This window comes from Orcinus orca, chromosome 8, assembly GCF_937001465.1.
Source record: "Orcinus orca chromosome 8, mOrcOrc1.1, whole genome shotgun sequence".
NCBI lineage: Eukaryota > Metazoa > Chordata > Mammalia > Artiodactyla > Delphinidae > Orcinus > Orcinus orca.
The window spans coordinates 47995584-48019968 of NC_064566.1; the positions used below are offsets into that span (position 1 = coordinate 47995584).

Genomic DNA, 24385 nt, shown 5'->3' on the forward strand with positions numbered 1-24385 from the left:
AAGCTCTGGCTAAGTCTTTATTTCCAAATGTTTGCATGTCACTTTTAAAAAAATTATTAGTAGTTTCAATAGCCATGAGATTACTCCTTAGAAATAACAATTCTGTTAACTGGAAAAAGGTTTTCATCGCTATTGTACTCCAAAAAGAATATCAAAGGGAAAACTGTACTATCAGCTAAGATTTGGTTCTCAGATATAAAAGTTCTACCCTTGCGGTTATCGTGAGCTAGCCATGAGCACAGTCTAGAATAGGAGGGTTCTATGAATTGAGTCAGAATAAGGCGTCATCCACCCAGAGGGAACAAATCTGGGAGGGAGAATCACTGTCAAGGTAAGACAGTTTCAGAGTAATAGTTAACATTTTTTTGAGTAGCCATTATATTCTGGTGCTCACTGAGCTCTATTTTTCATATTAAAATTTGTATTATAAAGTATTTAGAAATTATACAATAAGAGATGCCAATGTGCAGACCATAGAAATTTTTTTTTTTTTTTTTTTTTGCGGTACGCAGGCCTCTCACTGTTGTGGCCTCTCCCGCTGCGGAGCACAGGCTCCAGACGCGCAGGCTCAGCAGCCATGGCTCACGGGCCCAGCCGCTCCGCGGCATGTGGGATCTTCCCAGACCGGGGCATGAACCGGTGTCCCCTGCATCGGCAGGCGGACTCTCAACCACTGCGCCACCAGGGAAGCCCCAGACCATAGAAATTTAAGGTAACATTGTCATTTTTGCTTAAAATCCATCTCTTTTAAAGAGATAAAACATTACAAATTCAGCTAAAGCTTCTTGTGTATCACTCCAATCATATTTTTTATTTTTAGCACACCTATATTTACAGAATTTGCCTTTTTCACCCAGCAAATATTTTGATATTTACCTATGTTGATACATGTGGATCTGGTTGATTCACATTAGCTTCTACATGGAACTTCACCGAAGAATGAATCTCAGTTGATCCTCTCCAGTAGGGTCTTTCTACCCTTTTAACATTCAAAATGTGCTGTAAAGACCAATCCTGTGCATATCTCCTTGTGTACTTGTGCAAATTTCTCTAGGTCCTCTCCTTGAAGCAGATTTTCTGGGTCATTAAGGTATGTTCCCTCCAACTTTAGTAGGCATTGCCAAGATTATTTCCAAAGTGATTGTGTCAATTTACACATCTATCAGAAAGGTATGAGTTCTTTTGCCCACTTTTTTCTTGGTATTTTTTCTTTCTTATTGTTTTCTAAGTATTCTTTTGGAAATTATTTCAATGCAAATAAATTGTTCCAATCTATGGTTTAATACTTCACTTTACCAGTGTCTTTTATCACAAAAAAAATCTTAATGTGGAAAATTATAACATTTTCCTCCTAGGTTTGTGCTTTTTATCTTAAAAAGAAACTCTATACCTCAGTGTGATATATTTTATTTTCTTCTAAGTGTTTAAATTTCTTTCCTCTTCACATCACATTTATCTTCAAACCAGCTAGAATGTATTTTTGCGTATAGTATTAGGGAATCTCTTTTTGCAGAGATAGCCATTAAAAAAAGTCCATCCTTTCACCATTGTTTTAAAGCTATCTGTCATAATACCATGTTTTCATATACAGCTTGGCCTGTTTCTAGGCTGTTTTGGTCTATTGATCTGTCTCTATTTGCCTGTTGATGTCACACAGCTTTACTAAATTACTATAATTTTCTAATAAGTCTTGGTATCCAGTAGGGTAAGTTCTAATTTTTTTTTTTCAGAATTACTTTGCTCTTCTTGCTCTTTATTCTACCATATAAATTTTAGGATTAGCTAAATCTCCCATTAGTGTCTTTAAAAAAATCTATTTCTTAATAATTTGTTGGTAGTGAATGGGAACTATTAATTTTTTTTCAGTTTTGTGGTTGATTGGCCAAATCTTTTATTTAGTATTCCATCGCTGATCAACACAAATATTTGATATTATTGGGGAAGAGGGGAGGGGTGCTGTGTGGCAAAAAAAAATCATGTTGTAATTACACTTGAAGTTGTACTGATTTTCCAAATTAATCTGGCAAGGTTGAGAACAGTTATGATAAATTCTTCTGAACCATGACAAGACATGAATCTCCATTTATTTAGGCTTCTTTTATGTCCTTTAACAAAAATTAGCAATTCTTCCATTAAGGTCTTACACATTTTTGCCAGGTTAACTCGTGGATCTTTTTTTTTGGTTGAGCTATTTCTTGCATTTGATCTTCTGGGCCACTATTGCAGCCTCTCCTGTAATTCACCTACTTTATTATTTTGTCAAAAAATCATGTTTTTAGAGTCATATATGTGAGTGTGTTACATTCAGGTCTCTTTAAGGACTTTTTGTTGTTGTTCAGGTGTTCATCTGTTTCTCTAGCAATTATAACACTGAACATGGATCCTAATATTTTGACCCAATCCGTCTTTGCTCGTTAGAGATCCTTGACTGTACAATTACCTTTCTTTCAGATAAACAGAGGAATTCACAGGAGCTAAATGGAAAAGGTGTTTCTTACCCTGTGCTTGGGGTGAAAAAAGGAGATTCTCATATTCTTGACCCACTTTGGAGGAAGCCTCTGTGATCTTTGCTCAAGCCCTTCTCCCCACCATAAGAGTATAGACCACTCAACCCATGCCCTTGCCTTTTGTGGACAGGAGGACCTCATAACAGGCTGAGATCCTCAGATGTTGAAATGCCAAGCTCTCAGGGATCCTCTGAGTTTCTGAGCTCTAATGATGCTTACTTTTGATTCTTCCACCCCTAGGGGAAGAATCCCAATTCTCCAATTCTCTAGAGCCAAGGGCAAGTAGCTTGCAGTTAGGAATCGAAGCTATCTGGATACCCAAATCCACCCTTGGTATATTTTCTACTTGTTTTTTAAAATTTGTTGGTGGTGAAAGGGAATGGTATTAATTGATTTTATGAGGGGCGTTTTGCAGTTTTGTGGCTGGTTGGCCAAATTTTTAATACAGTATTCCATCCTAGTTCAACACAAGAATGGTATTTTGGGGAGTAAGGGAATAGGAGATTCTGCAGATTTCCAAAGAATAAGAAAACAGGCAAAATGTGGCCAGCATTCTCCATTTGTTTTTTTAGACTTACTGAGTGAATAGAACTTTCTTTCGTTACATATACAACTGATCTAAGTGGTTTTTGTTGTTGCTGTCGGCTGTTTGGTTTTTAATACGGTTAACACTGAGATTCACTTTGAAAGACACTTAGAAATCTTAGGAGTAAAACACACCAATCCCTCCCCCTCTCCCAAAAATCTAGTTGGTTTGAATGGACAGAATGACCGAATTTTCCATTTTAGGTGTGCAGAAAGATCTTTGTAAAAGATCTTAGAACTTTAGGCCTCATTTATCAGGTGAATTTAGAAGGAAGGAAGCCTTTAGGAGAATTTCTACTTGGAAATATAAGAAAACTAGTACGCAGGTTCAAGTCGTATACTTTTAAATGAACTTGTTGAAAGAAACGTTAACAATTCCAAAACGCAATCAAAACAAGTTTTAACTTTTTCCTCTCAAGAGTACAAAAAAAAAAAATTATGGAGAGAAAGTTAACAGGAAATTCTTAAAACGTAAAAACAACTCTTCTTTGCGCTAGTCCTTAAGTAGTTACCATAGAACAGTCTCTACTTTTCGGCAGCTTCTTTGTAAAAACAACTCTTCTTTGCGCTAGTCCTTAAGTAGTTACCATAGAACAGTCTCTACTTTTCGGTAGCTTCTTTGAATGCAGATTTCGGTCCCAAGTCTCTTGGTGCTTAGTATCTGCTCCGGTCTCCCCCTCTCTCCGCACAGCTTCCCAGGCGGCCTCCGCCTAGTGGGGCCCTGCGGCCGGACCCGCTGTAGGACTCGCGCGGGGGCGGGCACCCCCTCTCCATGGACCGCAGCCTCCCGCGATCAGCTCTGCCTGCCCGGTCGCGGCCCCTCCAATAGCGCTCGCTCCGGCCGCCACCGTAAGCATCGGGCGGGCAGCCGCGGTACTCGTCGTAGCGGCCGCCGCCGTAAGATGGCGGGGGCCCCCGTGAAGGGGCGGCGCTGCGCGGGTCCCCGTAGCTCTCGAAGGGGTCTCGGTAGGAGCCTCCGCTCGGGTGATACAGATAGTCGCGGTCGCGCCCCCCATAGCCGTCTCGCTCACCGTAGCCTCTCGATGGACAGTCGTCCCGGGCGCTGGAGTGGCCGTAGTCGCGGTAGGTGTACTCTCTGGGCGAGGCAGCAAAACCCCGGGGGTCGCGGGCGCTCGAGTAGTCGCGGCTCGACGAGTAGCTGTCACGGGGCGAGTAGCCCTCCTCCCGGGGGCCCAGGTAGGGGTCCCGGCGCGGGGGCGGCGGCTCCCGGCGCAGCGGGCCGGCATAGCCGTCTCGGCCCCGCGTGGCCGGGGGCCGCCCGTGTATTCCACCATTTCCGCTGCGGGCCGGGCCCGACGGCGCGGCCCTCTTCGGGGGCGGGCCGGCCCTGCGCGGCGGTGGCGGCCCGCGCTTCACAGGCAGCGGGGCCCGGGAGGACCGCAGGGAGAAGTCGCCCGCGTAGCCGCCGTCGTCCGCCGGCCCGCCCCGGGACTGGGGGCGCCGTGGACCGCTGCCGCGGTCCCCGAGCAGGCCCCTCGGGCGGCTATGGGACGGCGGCGGGCCCCGCCGGCTGCTCTCGAACGCCGGCTTGGTGGCCTGGGCCACCTTTATGGCCTTACCATCCAGGGTCTTGCCGTTCATATCTCTGGCGGCGGCCTTGGCATCTGCCGGGCTTTCGAAGGTGACGAACGCGAAGCCCCTGGACTTGCTGGTTTCTCGATCTTTCATCAGGAGCACCTCGGTGAGGCAGCCATACTTGCCAAACGTGGCCTCGAGGATTTTCTCGTCGGTTTCGAGGTTGAGCCCGCCAATGAAGAGCTTCCCCGGGCGGTCCACTTCCACCATGTCTGCGGGTCGGGTGGTCAGTGGCGTGGGCGGCGAAGTCGAGGCACGGGTCTTGGCTTCCGAGCCCCGCTGGCCGAAGGCGGCTCCTACCGGTTGGGCGGCGCGTCGTCGCGGAAACCCCGGAACCACAAGTCGGCTGCGCAGGCGGAATGCTCCGGTTTGTGCCTCTCGGGTCTAGTTCCCGCCGCCTGGCTGGCTCTTGCTGGTTGTGATTGGTTGGTGGTGCGGGGAGGGCCGTCCCGCCGGCAACGAGGCAAGTTGGCGGTTTTGTGACTTTTTTCACACTCATTTACCTTTGGCCTGAATTCTTTAAGTCACTCCTGAAAAAAAGTTTTTCCCATTGCTCTTAATGAGAGGAATTTTAATGCGTTCCAATCCACGTTACCTAAAACCATATTCAAACAGAAAAAGTAGTTGAAAAAAATGGAATAATAATTTTAAAGTTTTAAAATGCAGTTTCTACGTAAAATGTGTTAAGAATAAGATGTTTTGCGTTGCCAAGGGGAAAGAGAGAAAATGATAAGTGGAGGGTTCTTTGGTGGTATAGGAAGAAGAGGGAGTCATTCTTTGGATGTGCCATCTTTCCCTCCTGCACCGTTTTCTTGCATTTTTCAACCTTCAAAGGACTCAGTTATGTAGTATTGAAACTGCCCTTTAAGATAAATATTGAACGGAAAGTCACCTGAGGGACAAAATAAAGGCAAATGTGACAGCACTAGGACACTCGCCAAAGTAGCACCTAAGCAAGCATAGGACACTAAAGACTTTACCGCTTCATCGCGAAAGAAAGGCGCACCTCAGGAAAACAAAACATTTTGGGTTCATTCTAACGAATTACACAGTTCCGATTTGTTCCTCACGATATTCTCTGAATGGAAATAAGTATGAAAAGTAAATTGGTGAACTATCTTCACCCAAGATAGTAATGTCTAAAGCCACTTTTTTTTAATATTTACTTTGTGTGGGAGTGTGTGTATATATATATATTATGTGTTACATTTTTTTATTGCAATAGCCATATAATCTTGAAAAGGGTACTGCAAGGAGGCATTTTTATGATGTTTCTGATTTTAATGGGTACTCTTTTAAGGCTTTGAGAGTTTTTTAGCATGCATAAATGGAAGTTAAAGTATAAATGCATCCCATCAGTTCATGTGAGGAATTGCAGTAACAAATTTTTATTATTAAAATCATTATTATATTTCTAAGGTAAACTTACCTGTTGGGATGTATTCATTTTTAAATATATTAACGAATTTTGTTTGCTCATACTTAGAAATTTTACATTTCTGGGCATAAAGGGTATTAGCCAATAATTTTCTTCCCCATACCTAGCTGGGGAGATTTTTGCCCAAATTTCTTTTAGTTTTCAGTCTATTCAGATTTTTAAAAATTTCTTCTTGACTTGGTCTTTGTAAGATATACTTTTTTCTAAAAGTTATCCATCTTTGTTTAATTTGAAAATTTATTTTATCAATAGCCTGTCCGGTTTTGCTTTCTTTTTTTGTGACCGGTCTTGCCAGAAGTTTTTTATCTTTTCAAAGAACTACACTTTTTCTTTGCTGATCCTCTGTTTTGATTTTATTTGCTGCTACTGTCTTTTTTCCTTTCCATAATTCTTTGGATTTACAATTTGTATTATTTTCATTCTAGATTTTTAGGTAAGACACTTAGTGCATTAAGAGTTTCAAAAAACATTTCTTCTGATGTTATATCTAAGTTTAAATTTTACTCTCCATGTACTAGTTAACAGCATGCCCTGAGCTGTGATACATGGTTATTTTCACTGTTGTTCAGTTCCTAACATTTTCTCATTTTCATCATTTCTTGACTCATGAATTATAAATAAGTATGTTTTAAAAATTTCAAACATATGGATATTTTTGGTTTTCTAACATGCTCTATATGATATCCATACGTTGGTATTTGCTGAAACTTGCTTTACGACCTGAAGTATATGTGTGCTTGTGTGTGTGTTGTGTGTCTAACAGTCCACGTATGCTTGAGAAGAAAGTATATTCTCTAAATATTGGGGTAGAATTCTTTCCTTATATAGTGATGTTCAAGTCTTCCTCATCCTAACTTATTTTTTATTTGATAGAGTTGTTGAGAACTGTTTTAAACTCCCATAATTGTGGATTTATTAATTTCTCTTTATTTTTATGTCCATTTTTGCCTCATGTAACTTAAGATTATATTGTTAAATGCATGAAGATTGAGAATTACTATGTATTTCTGGTGAATGATTTTATTATGTAATGATCCTCATTATTTATAATATTTTTTTACCTTAATTTGTTTTGTCTGACACTTATGTAGCTCAATATTTTTCAGAATTTTTTCTGCCAGCTTATTGTGTGCCGTCTGTTAACCATGCCTTTCTTGCCTCTTTTTTCCATCTTTCCTGCCATCTCTGGTATCACATGATTTGACTATTCCTTTCTTTTTCCTCTAACAATATGAAAGAAGTTATGTTTTCTATATCTATTCCTTGAATGATTACCTTTAATGTTTTTATTGAGGGCTAACTTATAAACACAAAATTTACAAGTTTATGTATAAAATCTTAAATTTACTGCTTAATTAATTTTTACATATGTGTACATCCATGTAAACATGGATGACCCACATCAAGATCTATAACATTTCCATCACCCCCAATTGTTCCCTCATGCCCCTTTCAAAATAATACCTTCCGCTCAGAGGTAACCACTTTTCTGACTTACATAAGCATAATTTTGTTTTGCTTGTTCTTTGACTTTATATAAATGGAATCATATAGAATCAACTCTTCTGTGTCTGGCTTATGGCACTCAGTATATTTTTGAGATTCATCCATGTATTGTACACACCAGTAATTGCACTTTTTCTTTGATTTTTTTAGTCGTTGTATGACTATACCCAAATATTTTTTTTTCCATTTTTCTGTTGATGGACATAGGAGCTTGTTGGGGAATGATTCCTTTTTCCTCCAGTTACCACAATGCCCTCTCCCCATATAATCAGTCCCAGATCCCACAATACATCCAGAATCCATTCACTTAACTACTTCTGCACTACAATCACCTTCATACCAACTACCTATGTCCCTTAGCTGGACACCTGCTGGGGACACAAAGTCTCATGAGTGGGTAAAATGGTCAACAGTCCCAAGGGTCTGGGACTTCTTGACAAGGGAGCCTCATGTCCCTTGTCAAGTATCAAAACCCATTGGTGATCTGTACCCGGAGCTGCAATTAGATTGAGAGAATATAGAAATGTAAGGGTTGATAGAATTTAAGTGGAGGTTTGGATGAGAATTGGAATGTTTAAACAGGCTTTACGTGAAATGATTGGGTCTCTTTGTCTCTTTTACCTGAGTGTATTATGTGGATGGATATTGTATCTGACTGAGGAATGTTTCCCCTACCTACTGTTGTAAAACACAAGACAGAAATTGCTCCTTAAGCAGCATTAATAGGACATGCTAAATGGGAACAAGTAAGATTGCCTGAACACAAACGATGCGACCAACAAGGAATTAATTTCCAAAATATAAAAACAGCTCATACAGCTTAATATAAAAAAAAAAACAACCAAATCAAAAAATGGACAGAAGACCTAAATAGACATTTCTCCAAAGCAGACATACAATGGCCAACAGGCACATGAAAAGATGCTCAACATCCCTAATTATTAGAGAAATGTAAATCAAAACTACAATGAGGTACCACCTCAAACCAGAAGAATAGCCATCTTCAAAATTCTACAAATAATAAATGCTGGAGAGGGTGTGGAGAAAAGGGAACCCTCCTACACTGATGGTGGGAATGTAAATTGGTGCAGCCAATATGGAAAACAGTATGGAGGTTCCTTAAAAAACTAAGGTTACCATATGATCCAGCTATCCCACTCCTGGGCATATATCCAGAGAAAACTCTAATTAAAAAAGATATGTGCACCCCAATGTTCATTGCAGCACTCTTTACAATAGCCAAGACATGGAAGCAGTCTAAATGTCCACTGACAGATGAATGGATGTGGCATATCTTCATACACACACACACACACGCACACACACACACACACACACACTGGAATATTACTCAGCCATAAAAAGAATGAAATAATGCCACTTGCAGCAACATGGATGGACCCAGGGATTATCATACTAAGTGAAGTCAGACAGAGAAAGACAAATATCATATGACATCACTTATATGTGGAATCTTAAAAAATGATAAAATGAACTATTTACAAAACAGAAATAGACTCACAGACATAGAAAACAAACTTATGGTTACCAAAGGGGAAAAGGGGGAGGGATAAACTAGGAGTTTGGGATTAACAGATACACACTACTATATATAAAATAAACAACAAGGACCCACTGTGCAGCACAGGGAACTATCAATATCTTGTAATAACCTATAATAGAAAAGAATCTGAAAAAGAATATATATATATATATATACACACACACACACACACATATAGACATACATATATATCTGATTTACTTTGCTGTACACCTGAAACTAACACAACACTGTAAATCAACTATACTTCAATTAAAATTTCTTTTCACAAAAGATTGCCTGAGCCCACACAGTATAGAATAAAACCTTGAATGCTGGTATGAGTGAATCCTCTGTACCAGAGACCTATGTGGAGTATAAACAGGTTTATAGCAAAAGCTTGTGAACACTCCACAGTAGTGACTCCTGGGACCTGGACTAGAGAATTTCCATTTGAGGGGCAATTACTAGCTTGCTATTGAACATTAATTGAAACTGTCCCTATGACTGAAGGACAAAAAAAATAATCTTCTCACCTCGCACCCATTAGTATGGTTACTATCAAAAAGAAAAAAAAAAGAAAGAAAAAAACAGAAAATAACATGTTGGGGAGGATGTGCAGAAACTGGAACACTTGTGCACCTACTGGTAGGAATGTAAAATGGTGCAGCCACTATGGGAAACAGGGTGGTGGTTTTTACCACCCTGGTGGAATTACCAGATGATCCAGCAGTCTACTTCTAGGTATGTATAAAAAAGAATTGAAAGCAGGGTCTCAGATGTTTTATACCCATGTTCATAGCCACATTATTCACAATAGCCAAGAGGTGGAAGCAACTCGTGTCCATTGCCAGATTAGTGGATAAACAAAACGTAGTATATATGTACAGTGTAATATTATTCAGACTTAAAAGGGAAGGAAATGCTGACACCTGCTACAATATGGATGAACTTGGAGGACATTATGCTAATTATTTAAAATAAGCCATTCACAAAAAAGACAAATACCGTATGGTGATTTCACTTATAAAAGGTGTCCTAGAATAGTCAAGTTCATAGAAACAGAAAGTGGAGCAGCGGTTGACAGGGGTGGAGGGAGGGAGAAATGAGGAGCTATTGTTTAATTGGTATACAATTTCAGTTCTTCCAGATGAAAAAGTTCTAGGGATTTGTTGCACAACAATGTGAATATACTTAACACTACTGAACTGCACATTTAAGAATAGTTAAGATGGTAAACTTCATGTTATGTGTATTTAAACACAACTAAAAATTTTGTAAATAAAAAATAAATAATAATCTTAAAACCTGAAGTATCAGTGACGTCTTGGGTGAGGTCAGAAAAACATGTTCATGGAGAGGGCAGTGGCCAGTAGAGTTCCATAATAAAATGGAAATGGTTTGTATAGGAATATGTTATCAGAGGAATGCAGAGTTACTCAGTGGATTCACAAGCAGGTGTACTCTTTTCTCCAAGGACTGACTATGGAAACACATGAGGGAACTGCCAGAGTCTATTCTATGGATAGTGCCCTGTAAACAGCTTTTCAGCTGACCAAAAAAGAGCTGCTTCATTTATGGATGGCAGTTCCAAGGTGAACGGATCGCATCCTGTTGGGAAGGTTACCATATTGTTCGAAGAAGGTAAAAACCAATTAGTTCAGCAGGACTTTTTGGTCCTCCTTTTGAGTAGGAATCCAATGTAATAATGAAAAAAAAAAAAAACCCAGTCAGTTCAGTGAGCTGAATTATATTCTGTTTACCTAGCAATGACAGAAGAAATGAACGATGATAAAAAGCCCCTATGTTTGAGCTTTTACTGACTCATCGGTGGTGTCCAATGGCCTGGCCTTAAGGGAATGGAAAACTGGCCTAATAAAGGGATGCCCCTATGAGGCATGGCCATATTGAAATCACTATGAGAATTTGAGGGATGCATTACAGTAGGACATGGTGATGCCTGTAGGAAGAAGTGACTAGCAGGTTCACAAGGTGGTTGGAACTGACTAATGGATATCCTGGTGTGCTTGGTTGAGGAGGCCACCTGGGTGCATAAAATGAGTGGCACTGAGGGACTACAGCAATACAGAGATGGACTCAGTCTAGACATACTCCTCCTGCACCTCTGAAGCATAAACTGCCACTAAGAACTGTTTTGTTTGCCAAAAGAAAAAGAAAAAAAGAAAAAAGACAGAGCCTGCAGATGGGCTGCTTCAGATACCTTGGAGGCGGAAAGACCGTGAACATAGCAAGTGGCAAGTGAGTCAGATGCTGATATCCAATGGGTCTTGACAAGAATAGATCCTGACTCTGGTGTAGACTTTGCTTACTCAGAGACAGATGCAAATGCTCAGAGTACTATAAAAGAACAGTACAGAAAATATTATACCAATGTGGATCACCAAGTGACATTTCTTCAGACCAAGGTACATACTTTACACCCCATAGTGTAAAGGGATGGGCAGAGAGATATCCTGCTCAGAGTAATAGTTTGATAGACAGTTGGAATTGGGAATTAAAGCATCAGTTGTCTAAAAGGCAGGTAGATACAGGCGTGAGGGGCTCTCTTACCTTCATGAGTGTGTGCTCACACTCAACATGAGCGGAGCTAAGGGAGTGTCCTCACTAACTAGAGTCCTCTTTTTCTTTTCTCCCTTATGGATATGGGGTGGAGGAGGATACTAGTATGACTGTGCAGTCCTTCCCACATGGAAGATGACCGATGACCGTAACTTTTTCTTTCCTTCCCACCTCACCTCACCTTTCTTTTCCTTACAAAATGGTCACAGAATCAGGGCTGCCACTGCAAGTCCCAGAAGGAGGGATGATACCCAAGCAAGAAACTATAAATTTTTATGTCAGAATTCCTAAGGACCTGATGGAGTGGATTGTCCCTTTACCCTTTTTGGCAAAACTGGGATTAACAGTGAATGCAGCTATATTGTCTAATGGTAAAAACGGCCATGGGTTCTGTGTCTACATAACCCTACTCTAAATGAATGGGAGGTACTTTCTACAGGAGTACTGCGGTCTGCAACCTAGAGCAGCATAGCGGGTGCCACGCTCCCTTCCAAAAGTGGAAAAGTTTGGGTATAAATGGAGAGAGGGAGGGTAAAGGAATGAATAAATGGGTTACATGAAGAGGGACACCCAAAATTACATTAACACTCTGAAAGCGGCTCAAAGCAAGAGATGATATTATCTCTTAGCTCGATGAGACCACATGCCTGAAAGAATGGAGCTACACAGTGCAGAGGCCACTCCTGCTTTTGGAACCTGCCAAGATCAAATGGAAGCCTGCAAACCTGGGTGGCCTTATCCTGGGAGATCTTTCATACAATATGAAGACGGACTGGACTGAATGGAACTCTGGGAATGTGCCAGTCTCTTTTGACTTTCATTTTCCAAGTTATATCTACCATAATGCAATATGGTCTTACACTTACATTGTTGTTAAAATGATAATACTGATATTGATAGTCAAATGTACTTGGAAATTGAGTTAAAAGCCTCCTATTTCTTTTTTATTTTTTATTAAATTTTTTTTTTTTTTGCAGTACCCAGGCCTCTCACTGTTGTGGCCTCTCCCATTGCGGAGCACAGGCTCCGGACGTGCAGGCTCAGCGGCCATGGCTCACGGGTCCAGCCGCTCCGCAGCATGTGGGATCTTCCCGGACCAGGGCATGAACCCATGTCCCCTGCATCGGCAGGCGGACTCTCAACCACTGCGCCACCAGGGAAGCCCAAAAAGCCTCCTGTTTCTATTCTACACTGACTCCTCCAAATGTTGCTGTATCTGTTAAGGTCAGACAGATATGATCTTTTTGCTATAAGGGATCCATTGTCAAAGACCAGGGGGTAGCCTATGGTACAACAAAAAACATTTATTTGGTCTTTGTCTAAAACCCTTGCAATTTCCTGAGTGATAGGAGTGTCTTTTATTGTCCATAATGAGACCCTTTCCACCACACCTGAGGAAACTCCTAACGGGGCACCTAGAGAGCTTCAGGTTGGGGCCTGGTCACCAGAGGAACCAGCCATGAGATTAGAGGGTTAGAACCTGATCTCTGGGAAGGGGGCTGAAGATTGAATTCAATCACTAATGGCCAATGATTTAATCAATCCTGCCTATGAAATGAAACCCCATGTAAAAACTCTAAACAGCAGAGTTCAGGGAACATCTGGGTTGGTGAACACAGGATGTGCTGGGAGGGTCACGCACTCGGAAGGGGAACGGAAGCTCTGTGAATCTACTCCTCCCCACTCGCAACTTGCTCTTCATCTGGTTGTTCATTTGTATCCTTTATAATAAACTATCATCATAAGTATAGCACTTTCCTTAGTTCTGTGAGTCATACTAGAGAATTATAGAACCTGAGGGGGATTGTGGGAATTCCCAAATTGGTAGTTGGCCTGGAATCTATTGTGGTAATCAGGGAGAGATGGTATGTCCTTTCCCAACAACAGTCCTCAATTCTCTGACACCAACTGGGTGTCCCGTTAATTCAACTCATTTCTGACACTATGTACCCAGAGTTAGCACAGACTGTGCAGCTTAAGGCCTCAGTTCCAACAAAACTGCTCTCACTTCAGAGGCCAGCTGCAAATGGGGTCCCCAAATTTCTGCCTGGCCAACTACAGAGCAACTACAATGAAGAGGTTCTGACATACATGGTCTTTGTAAATTCTACACTCGTGGTCTGGGCCGCTCTTTTTGAAATATTTTAAAGTAATAATTATAATATCTGAAATTATAAAAAGGCATTAAATAGATGAGTATTTTGTGTGTTTACCCACTGTTCCCCACGTACCCATGAAAAAGAATGTCTCATACTATTTTTCAATCCTTGTACAACTACTGGCAGCAAACTGTAGTAGATTTGAATGATTAATGAAGGTACGAATACCAGTGAACAAGGAAGGGTCCACCAAAGGAGCTAGAACCAGGTAGGGGGGTGGGGGCATTCCCTATGGAGTCTTTCACTGGCTACACTGGCACCAGTATCCTCCAAGAGCGTAACTGGGCCAGGGTACCCTAGATGGAGACTTAGGGGGCAGAGGAGCTCCAAGATGAAAAAATGTATTACCATCAGGGAATAGAGATGACATTTCAAGAAAAATAAAAAAGAATAACACTCCTCACTCTAAAAATTAAAAACAAAAAAAAATCTCTGCAAAGGGCTATGCCCTGACAAGGATGAGTTGCAGAACACGAGGAATGGTCTTGAAGGTCCTTATCTCCTCAGGGTAGAAATCCCTAAATCAATTGAATGAGATCCCCATCCTTCCTACTAGGAAGGTCAGGGGAGTTTCTCTGGAAGCAGCACCAGCGCCTGTAGACTGGGCCCCTGAATCTGTCCCCTGTATCTTCAGGGACTGAGTTCTGATCCAACCATCCAGACACACAGAGTGATCTCACGACTCTATACCATGCCACAAACTCCTTGACAGTGAGGAGGGAGCTTCCCAGTTAGTCTGAAGCTTGGGCACCCTCTCTTTTTCTTCTTAGTTTTTAAAATTGTGGTAAAATACACTTAACATAGAATTTACCACCTTAAGCATTTTTAGATACACAGTTCAATAGATGTGATGTTGTGATTTATAATAAATATATATTTTTGTCTTGGTCCATGGTTCCTGGCTCACAGCTCCTAAAACCCTTGTAATTTCCTAAGCAATGAGAGCAATGGGAAATATTTAATATTTGGTTTTTGTCATGGGTTTCTGAAATGGTTCCAGAGCCATAAAGGTGAAAGGAATGTCTTGTCATTCATAACAAGCCCCCTTCTACCACACTTGGGTTTATGTTAATGAGACAACAGTGAACCAGAGAACTTATTGAACTTAGGTTGTGGTGAGGAAGACAGACAGACAGAAATAAAATAAGGAAATCTTTGTGTTAGTGCTAGGAAAGGAAGGAACACCGATGCATTGTTAGGAAAAGGGGAGAGAGTGGTACTTACAATAGAGCACTCAACCTCCCGGAGGAGATATTTAAAGGATGGTCCACAGCCAGATCTATGAAGAGTGGAAGAGCAGAGTAGGCAACTGCACAAAGGACCAGTGGTGAAACACTTGGAGCATACAAGGAATTGGGAAGAAATTACATTGTTTAGTGAGAGGGGAGAGTGACATATTGGAAAGCTGAACCAAATTATGCAGCCTTTTGAATACAAAGAATTTGGTCCAGCTCTAGTAACATTCACTTACTCTCTCATTCAAAGAATATTTCTTGAACATCTGATATTAAGGCAGGTATTGTACTAGGTGAAAGAGATTCTGAGGTGATGACAAACAGTAAAGGGGGCTGTTGAATTAAAAAATTAATTACATCTGAAAGACAAAAGTACTAACAATAGTCTTTCTTCCCTCTGTTGCTATAAAGGAACCTGTTCATTTTCACCCTTTCCTCTGCTCTTAAAGAAGGATATGTATTTTCTGGTAGAGGTTCTGTGATGATCTACAAAATAAAGAAATGAAGACTAAGGAAGGAAAAGAAAAATATTAGAAGGAACGATATATGCATAAGAAAACACACAAAATGATAAACTGAAAGTTTAGGGTGTTACTCTGTTTGAAAGTAATGTTGTCAAAGGTTTACATTGTGTTTAGGGGACAAAAGATGAGGCTGAATGTAATCACTAGGGGTGGAAGGAGGGGGAAAAGAGACTTCAATATGGTTTTTGTTTTGTTTTTAAAGAAAACTACATTGAAAGTAGTGTAGACAATATAGAGTAGAATGCAGTATGAGAAACCAGGAGACCAGACAGGAAATCATGACCTTAAAGAAACCGTAGCAGGAGACTAGAAAGAGGAATCTTTTCAACCTAGTTATCCATTATAATTTTCTCTTTCACTCTTAAATGTGCTTATGATACAAGGTATGATATGTGTTTTTTTCCTACACCATGAAGCAATGAACTCCATTCGCCTCAGACAACGACCTGGTGTACCACAAATTTAACTCAGTTCTGACACTATCTACCTGGAGATAGCATCAGATCCAATAGGTTAAAGGCTCAGTCCCACAAGACTGCCCCCACATCAGATGCCAGTCATAAGTCCAAGTTGCTACCTGTGTGTCTGACCAACTGGCTATAAACCCGAGGACCTCAGACCCCTTCCTGAGGTTCAGTTAATTTTCTGCAGTGGCTCACGGAACTCAGGAAAGTAATTTACTTACTAGATTACTGGTTTATTACAAACGACAGTAAAGAACACGAATGAAGAGCCAGATGAAGAGATACATAGGGCTATAGGTCCTGCACAGCAGGAGCTTCTGTCCCCAAGGAGTTGGAGGCCTGGCAGGTGGATGCGTTCTGGTTACCATCCTGGAAGTTCTCCAGATCCCTCCCTTTTGGGTTTTTATGGAGGCTCCTTTGTATAGGCATGATTGATTAAACCACTGGCCATTGGTGACTGAGTCAACCTCTACACCTACCCCCTCATCCCTGATTACAGGAGGTGTGATTGAAAGTTCCAACCCTTTAACTGGTTGGTGCCCCTGGCCACCAGCTCCACCATCCATAAGGGGTTTCCCACTGTCACCTCAGAAACAACTCAGGTGTGGCTGAAAGGGCTTGTTATGGATTACCCTTTTCACCTGTATGGCTCTGAAGCTATTTCAGAAACTGAGGACAAAAGATGAAATATTAGAACAAAAGATGCTCCCATTGTTCTTATCAATGAGGAAATTCTAAGGGTTTTGGGAGCCGTGAGCCAGGAACTGTGGAAAAAGACTAAAATTTATTTTATTATAAATCACAGTATCACAGTAGGGTATATAGATGGTTGTCCTTCAAACCTTCTCCCTCCTCCTTCAACCCAAAGTTCATTTTCTCCCCAGCTAAGGATAAAGAATGTTAGTGAGACATAAATCTTTTTTTAGCCTCCATGTTATAGATAACTCCAAGTGTGAAAATACTAAATACCTGCCACCATCACAGAACCTGTAACCGATAGTAACAGGACGAAATCCCAAATCCTTTGATTTCAGATCCACTTGAGGTGTGGAACACGACTTGATGCCAGGAGCAACCCTCACTTGTGACAACCAAAATGTCCCCTTGGTGGCCAAATCACCAACCAGAGTTGAGATCCACTGTTCTAAGAGGTGAGCATTGTTAAGAAAAATCATCCAAAACTTAAAAATAGGTAAAAGGGGCTTCCCTGGTGGCGCAGTGGTTGAGAGTCCGCCTGCCGATGCAGGGGACGCGGGTTCGTGCCCCGGTCCGGGAAGATCCCACATGCTGCGGAGCGGCTGGGCCCGTGAGCCATGGCCGCTGAGCCTGCGCGTCCGGAGCCTGTGCTCCGCGACGGGAGAGGCCACGGCGGTGAGAGGCCCGCGTACCGCAAAAAAAAAAAAAAATTGGCAAAAGGTATTACTGGTATTACTGAGTGTCCTTTCACTGTAGTTCTAGGCATTGTCTAGCAGGCCGGGGATTATCTGATTTTCTAGGGGTGTGTATCTTTATGTCAGATTAGTTAAACAAGGAGGCCAATAGACTGAGGTGGTTCTAATACCTTAGGGCCTACTAAACAAACCAAAACAGAAACCTATACATGCCTCAAGGTTAAGAAATCGAAACCTAAGGACAACCAATCACAGCCAACTAGGCTTTTCCAGATAAGGAAAATGCTTAAGCTTTAGCCAGTCAAATAATTTTCCAGTTTTGCGTCTGCCTCTTCTCTATAAAAGCCTTTCCCTTAGCTCCTGTCCGGCGGAGTGCTCCTAAACATTTCTGGTTTGGCACTGCCGTATTTAGTTTTTTCTTTAAATAAACTCTTAAAATTTTTGATTTGCCTCTGCTTATGTTTTAACAGTTCTCTGACTCTCAATTCTATTGATCAGAAGATTCACAACTTTGTAAGGGTAAAGATTATCTTACAGAGACCTGATAGCAATGCAAATAATTCTTGTCCTCGATCAGTGCAAATTTCCTCTGTGATGGAAAAGATAATCCCAAAGTTTATCATTTACTGCCTTGTAGGACATTAATCAGTTTTGTATTTACCTTAGAATGTTATTCTAACTTTAAAAAAAAATGCCTTTCATTCTACAAACAAATGCTGGAGAGAGTGTGGAGAAAAGGGAACCCTCCTACACCGTTGGTGGGAATGTAAATTGGTACAGTCACTATGGAGAACAGAATGTCGGCTCCTTAAAAAACTAAAAATAGATTTACTATATGATCCTGCAATCCCACTCCTGGGCATATATCCAGAGAAACCTATACTTCAAAAAGATACTTGCACTCCAATGTTCAGTGCAGCACTATTCACAGTAGCCAAGACATGGAAGCAATCTAAATGTCCCTCAACAGATGAATGGATAAAGAAGATGTGGTACATATATACAATGGAATATTAGTCATAAAAAAAAGAATGAAATAATGCCATTTGCAGCAACATAGATGGACCTAGAGATTATCATACTAAGTGAAGTAAGTCAGAAAGAGAAAGAAATACCATATGATATTACTTATATGTGGAATCTAAAATATGACACAAATGAACTTACCTACAAAAGAAACCGACTCACAGACATGAAGAACAGTCTTTGGTTGCCAAGGGGGAGGGGAAGTGGGGGACGGTTGGATTGGGAGTTTGGGACTAGCAGGTCCAAACTATTATATATAGAATGGATAAACAACAAGGTCCTAACTGTATAGCACAGGGAACTATATTCAATATACTGTGATAAACCACAATGAAAAATAATATGAAAAAGAAATTTTTTTAATATATTTTTTTAAATGTCCTGTGTATTTTAAAGAAATTAAGGGAAAAAAAGGTAAGGTATATAAATGGCACCATGCCATTTATGCAAAAATTTCATACCTCTAAAAATAACATTGCATCTTTTATAAGGTACATATAGTTCTATGGCATATTTCAAACACATTAGGTAAGTTGCCTATAGGTGAGAAGGGGACATGGTTAATGGATATAAATTACCCAACTAATCAACCAACCAATAGTTGACAGAAGGCCCTTGCATAAACCAAAGACAATATAATACCATGAACTGGATCCATGGAACAGAATAGAGAGCCCAGAAATAAACCCACACACCTACAGTCAATTAATCTTCGACAAAGGGGGCAAGAATATAAAATGAGAAAAAGATGGTCTTTTCAGCAAGTGATGCTGGGAAAGTTGGACAGCTGTATGTAAATCAATGAAGTTAGAACATATCCTCACACCATGCACAAAGATAGACTCAAAATAGCTTAAAGACTTAAATATATAAAAGACATCATAAAACTCCTAGAAGAGAGCATAGGCAAAACATTCTCTGACATAAATCGTACCAATGTTTTCTTAGGTCGATCTCCCAAGGCAATAGAAATAAAAACAAAAATAAACAAATGGGACCTAATCAAACTTACAAGCTCTTGCACAGCAAAGGAAACCATAAAAAAATGAAAAGACAACCTATGGAATGGGAGAAAATATTTGCCAACGATGTGACCAACAAGGGCTTAATTTCAAAAATATACAAACAGCTCATACAACTCAACAACAAAAAAATAAACAACCCAGTCGAAAAATGGGCAGAAGATCTGAATAGACATCTGTCCAAAGAAGACATACAGATGGCCAATAGGCACATGAAAAGATGCTCATCATGGCTAATTATTAGAGAAATGCAAATCAAAACTACAGTGAGGTTCCACCTCACACTAGTCAGAATGGCCATCATTAGAAACTCTACAAATAACAAATGCTGAAGAGAGTGTGGAGAAAAGGGAAGCCTCCTGTGCTGTTGGTTTGGGAGTGTAAATTGGTGATCTACTATGAAAAACAGTAGAGAGGGTCCTCAGAAAACTAAAAATAGAATTACCATATGATCCAGCAATCCCACTCCTGGGCATATATCCAGACAAAACTATAATTCAAAAAGATACATGTACCCCTATGTTCATAGTAGCACTATTTACAATAACCAAGACATGGAAGCAACCTAAATGTCCATCGACAGATGAATGGATAAAGAAGATGTGGTATATATACACAATGGAATACTACTCAGCCATAAAAGAGAATGAAATAATGCCATTTGAAGCAACACGGATGGACCTAGAGATTGTCATACTAAGTGAAGTAAGTCAGAAAAACAAGTACCATATGATATCACTTATATGCAGAATCTAAAATATGGCACAAATTAACCTATCTACAAAATAGAAACGACTCACAGACATAGAGAACAGACTTGTGGTTGCCAAGGGGGAGGGAGGGTGGGAGAGGGATGGACTGGGAGTTCTGGGTTAGTATATGCAAATTATTACATATAGAATGGATAAACAACAACGTCCTACTGTATAGCACAGGGAACTATATTCCGTATCCTGGGATAAATCATAATGGAAAAGAACACAAAAAGGAATGCATATATGTGTATAACTGAGTCACTTTGTTGTACTGCAGAAATTAATACAACACTGCAAATCAACTATATTTCAATAAAAAAATAAAGTAAAAAAATATATACATAATACCATGAACTGATGAAGTATGTTAAACTCAACCTTTCGGACCTGATGATCCCCCCTACCAACTAATTTTAATTTTCACCTTCTGTTTATCTAGCCATTCAACATTTGAGTGCCTATATAAGTGCTGAGTATATAAACATATTTTTCAGTTACTGCCTACATGGAATACACATTAATGTGGTGGAGCAACAATATCACTAATTATGACACAAGGTACATAAATATCACACAAAATAAACCTTAGGGTTAAAAGCATTATAAGACATGAAAGGTTATCAAGAATTCATCAGGAAACATAATCATTTGCAGTCTCTAATAAAAGTCTCAAAATATAGAAAATAAAAACTAACAGAACTACAAAGTGAAATACACAAATCTGCAATTATAACAGATATTTTAACATATTTTTCACAATAATCGAATTATCTGGGGAAAAAATCACTAAAAATACCAGATGATTTGAGCAACAGAATTAACAATCTTAACTGATACAAAATACTGCAACCCACAACTCTTCATATTCTTTTTAAGCACACTTTGGAACACATATAAAAACTGGGCCATGAAATAAATGTCAACAAATTTTTTAAAATTGAAATCATGCATAGTATGTTCTCAAACTACAGTGCTAGAGATTAAATATAAAAAGATAATAAGAAACCCCTCTTACGTTTGAAAATTAAGGAGTACACTTTAGAATAATCCATGGGTTGAAGAAAAAGTCATAAGGGAAGTTAACTATTTTAGACTCAAAATAAGAAAACACTACAGATAATATCAAAACTTGTCTGGTGAAGTTAATGCAGTGATTTGAAGGAAAATCATAACCTGAAGCCTGTTGGAAAAGAAGGAAATATGAAACATGACTAGCTAGCTAAACACTAGAGATGATTTAGAAATTAAGCAGATTAGTAATATAATAATACTAGACACTTGCCAGTAAGTTTTAAAATTCAGCTGAAATGGATAAAATCACAGGAATAATATCACTTACCAAAAATTACTCAGTAAGAGAAAACCTACATAAATATATAATTATTTAAAAATTGAGTGAGAAGTCAAAAAACTCTCCACAAAAAGGGAACTCCAGATCATATAGCTTCACCAGAAATTTCTACAAAGTTCAAAGAAGAAATAAATTCAGTCCTACACAACCATATGCTAAAACCACACCCGACTGGCTAAAATTTAAAAAATTGAGTCTGACAAAATTGACATGAATAGAGTGCAACAGGAACTCTTACACACTGCCAGTGGTAGAATAAATTGGTACAATCCTTGGGGATTTTCCCCATGATATAACAATTCCACTCAATTATTTACCCTAGATAAATGTGTACACATCTCACAATTTATGTATTAAAATACTCAGAGCAGCACTAATCATTAAAGAAAAAAAATGAAAACAACCCAAAAGTCCACCAACAATGGAATGGTTCTATAGTAGAGAACTAATAAACAGAAACCTCAATGAAGTAGAGTTGGGAGACCAGAAGAGGGAGCTCTCACACCCTGCAAAGACAGCAGAGCCCAACTGGAAGAAGGACTTTCCTGGCAAGGACTTAGCCAGTGAAAAGCCGCGGACTCTTAGTTTACTGTAGCCCTTCCAGCTTCCTTTTCCTCTCTATCAACGCATTCTCCTTTCCTTGCCATGTGGAGACTTGCACATGGCTCATCATGGTTACAGTCCCCAAATTACGATTCTCTGCTGATCCCGAATAAACCTATTTTTGCCAGAGAAATATCTGGCAGTCTATTTGTTTTAGGATAGCAATAGTTTATCATATGGTCATTCACTGGAATCTTTTACGGCAATAAAAATGAATGAGAACAGCCACGTGAAACAACCGGATGACGCCTACAATCATAACATTAAGCAAAAAGAAAATCATAACACAGAAGAATACATAAAGTATGATTCCCTGTATATAAAGTTCAAAATCAAGCAAATTTCAAGTATATTGTTTATGATTACATATATTATGGTTCACTGTAAAGGAAGACACATAAATTACTGCTATAAAAGTCAAGATGATGTTTACTGCTTGAAGAGGAGAGAGGCTGTGATTTGGGAGGGATGATTGAGCGGAATTTAGTTTACTGGGAAAATTCAATTTCCTAATCTGAGTGTGATTATATACACATTTGCTTTTTTAAAATATTAGTTTTATTTATTTTTCTGTATTTTATATTTTATAAAGAAAATGTTTAAAATATAATTTGGCGGAGCTTAAAAGTAACAGAAGAGAAAAATAAAAATTATAGAATGAAGGTCACATTAAAAGAAGCAAAAAGAAGTCACAACTGCTAAAAATACACTTAGGAATATGTAGGATGAGTTAGAAAAATCTAGCAAAAGAAGAATGAGTTTTAAAAGATTAAAGAAAATTATGGATAAGGAATACAGACAAAAGAGATCCAACATAAGCATGTTGAAAACAATAAGACAAATAGATAAGCAGAATCTAAAGATAGGAAACGCTACAGAAAAAAGAGCACAATCTTCAGACTTAAATGGCATATGAGAAAAAATATTGATAAAGAAAATTCAACACAAGACAAATTATTGGGCCAAAGAAGAAATTCTAAGGACATTACAGGCCAAAAAAAAAAAAAAATTTCTTTTTAACCAGTAAGGATATTGAAGGGGAAGAATCAGCTGGTTTCAGACTTTTCTACAACTAGAGTCAATGCTAGCAGGGAACAGACTCTGCAGAACTCTGAGAGGATAACCAGAATATGATGAACACAACCAAGCTGCAATTCAAGTTCATAGAAAACTAAGACAGTTTCAGATATGCAAAAAATCTCTGGACTGGTCCCTCAAAATTAAATCAAAAAGATTACTGACTGTACCTCCCTCACCAACTCCTGGTCTACATTCCTTAGTGGGGCAGTTTGGTCACTAAATGTGGCTATCCCCTGAAATGCCTCATCTCTTTTTGGCCACCTCCTGGGTAATGATTAGGATGAAAGGGATAGAAGGTTCTATAAAAAACTATTTTGAAGTTTCAGGATTGTATCCTGACCATTCCTCGGCATGATGCTTTTCTTTCCCTAACAGCAACTCCAGGCCACCCTGATTGGTACACCCTCCAGGTGGCAGGCCAGCCAAAAAGGGCCTTTGGGATTCAAACTTCATTCAGATCAGATACCTGGATTCTCTTGTGTTTTTTTGTTTTTGTTTGTTTGTTTGTTTGTTTTGCGGTATGTGGGCCTCTCACTGTTATGGCCTCTCCCGTTGGGGAGCACAGGCTCCGGACGCGCAGGCTCAGCGGCCGTGGCTCACGGGCCCAGCCGCTCCGCGGCATGTGGGATCTTCCCGGACCAGGGCACAAACCCGTGTCCCCTGCATCGGCAGGCGGACTCTCAACCACTGCGCCACCAGGGAAGCCCCTGGATTCTCTTTCGGATTGACAAGGCTCTAGGTCATGAGGATTATGATCATTTGGTTGAGTACAATGCTGGACAACTCCCCCTACAAGCCAAGATGTGGAATATAACGGGTTTCTAGAAATGTTGTAAAATTGCTTTTGTCCCTTTCCCATCTGAGTGCTCTGGACTGAAGGCCTCGGTGCCAGTGGCAGATGATTAGAGAAAAAGCGAAGTTATAGACACTGGGGTGGGACACACTGACTTCATGGCTGGGGGGAAGACTAGCAACACTAATACCTGGGGAAGGAGCACCTTAGAACCTGGGAGGTTCAGG

General features: G+C 40.0%; 2 protein-coding genes across 2 annotated transcripts in view; both read right to left on the minus strand.

Moving 5' to 3' along the window:
- LOC101281026 (NACHT, LRR and PYD domains-containing protein 14) overlaps positions 1 to 24385 on the minus strand; it is a 171617-nt gene that overhangs the window by 123090 nt on the left and 24142 nt on the right.
- RBMXL2 (RBMX like 2) lies at positions 559 to 5281 on the minus strand. The gene has a single exon (XM_049713979.1). It carries the CDS (start codon positions 4896 to 4898, stop codon positions 3747 to 3749), a length of 1152 nt encoding a protein of 383 aa, XP_049569936.1. The 5' UTR covers positions 4899 to 5281; the 3' UTR covers positions 559 to 3746.

What these genes read in the sequence shown, in the direction of transcription:
- RBMXL2 (XM_049713979.1), bottom strand. Translation starts at nt 4,898, where the DNA reads ATGGTGGAAGTGGACCGCCCGGGGAAGCTCTTCATTGGCGGGCTCAAC.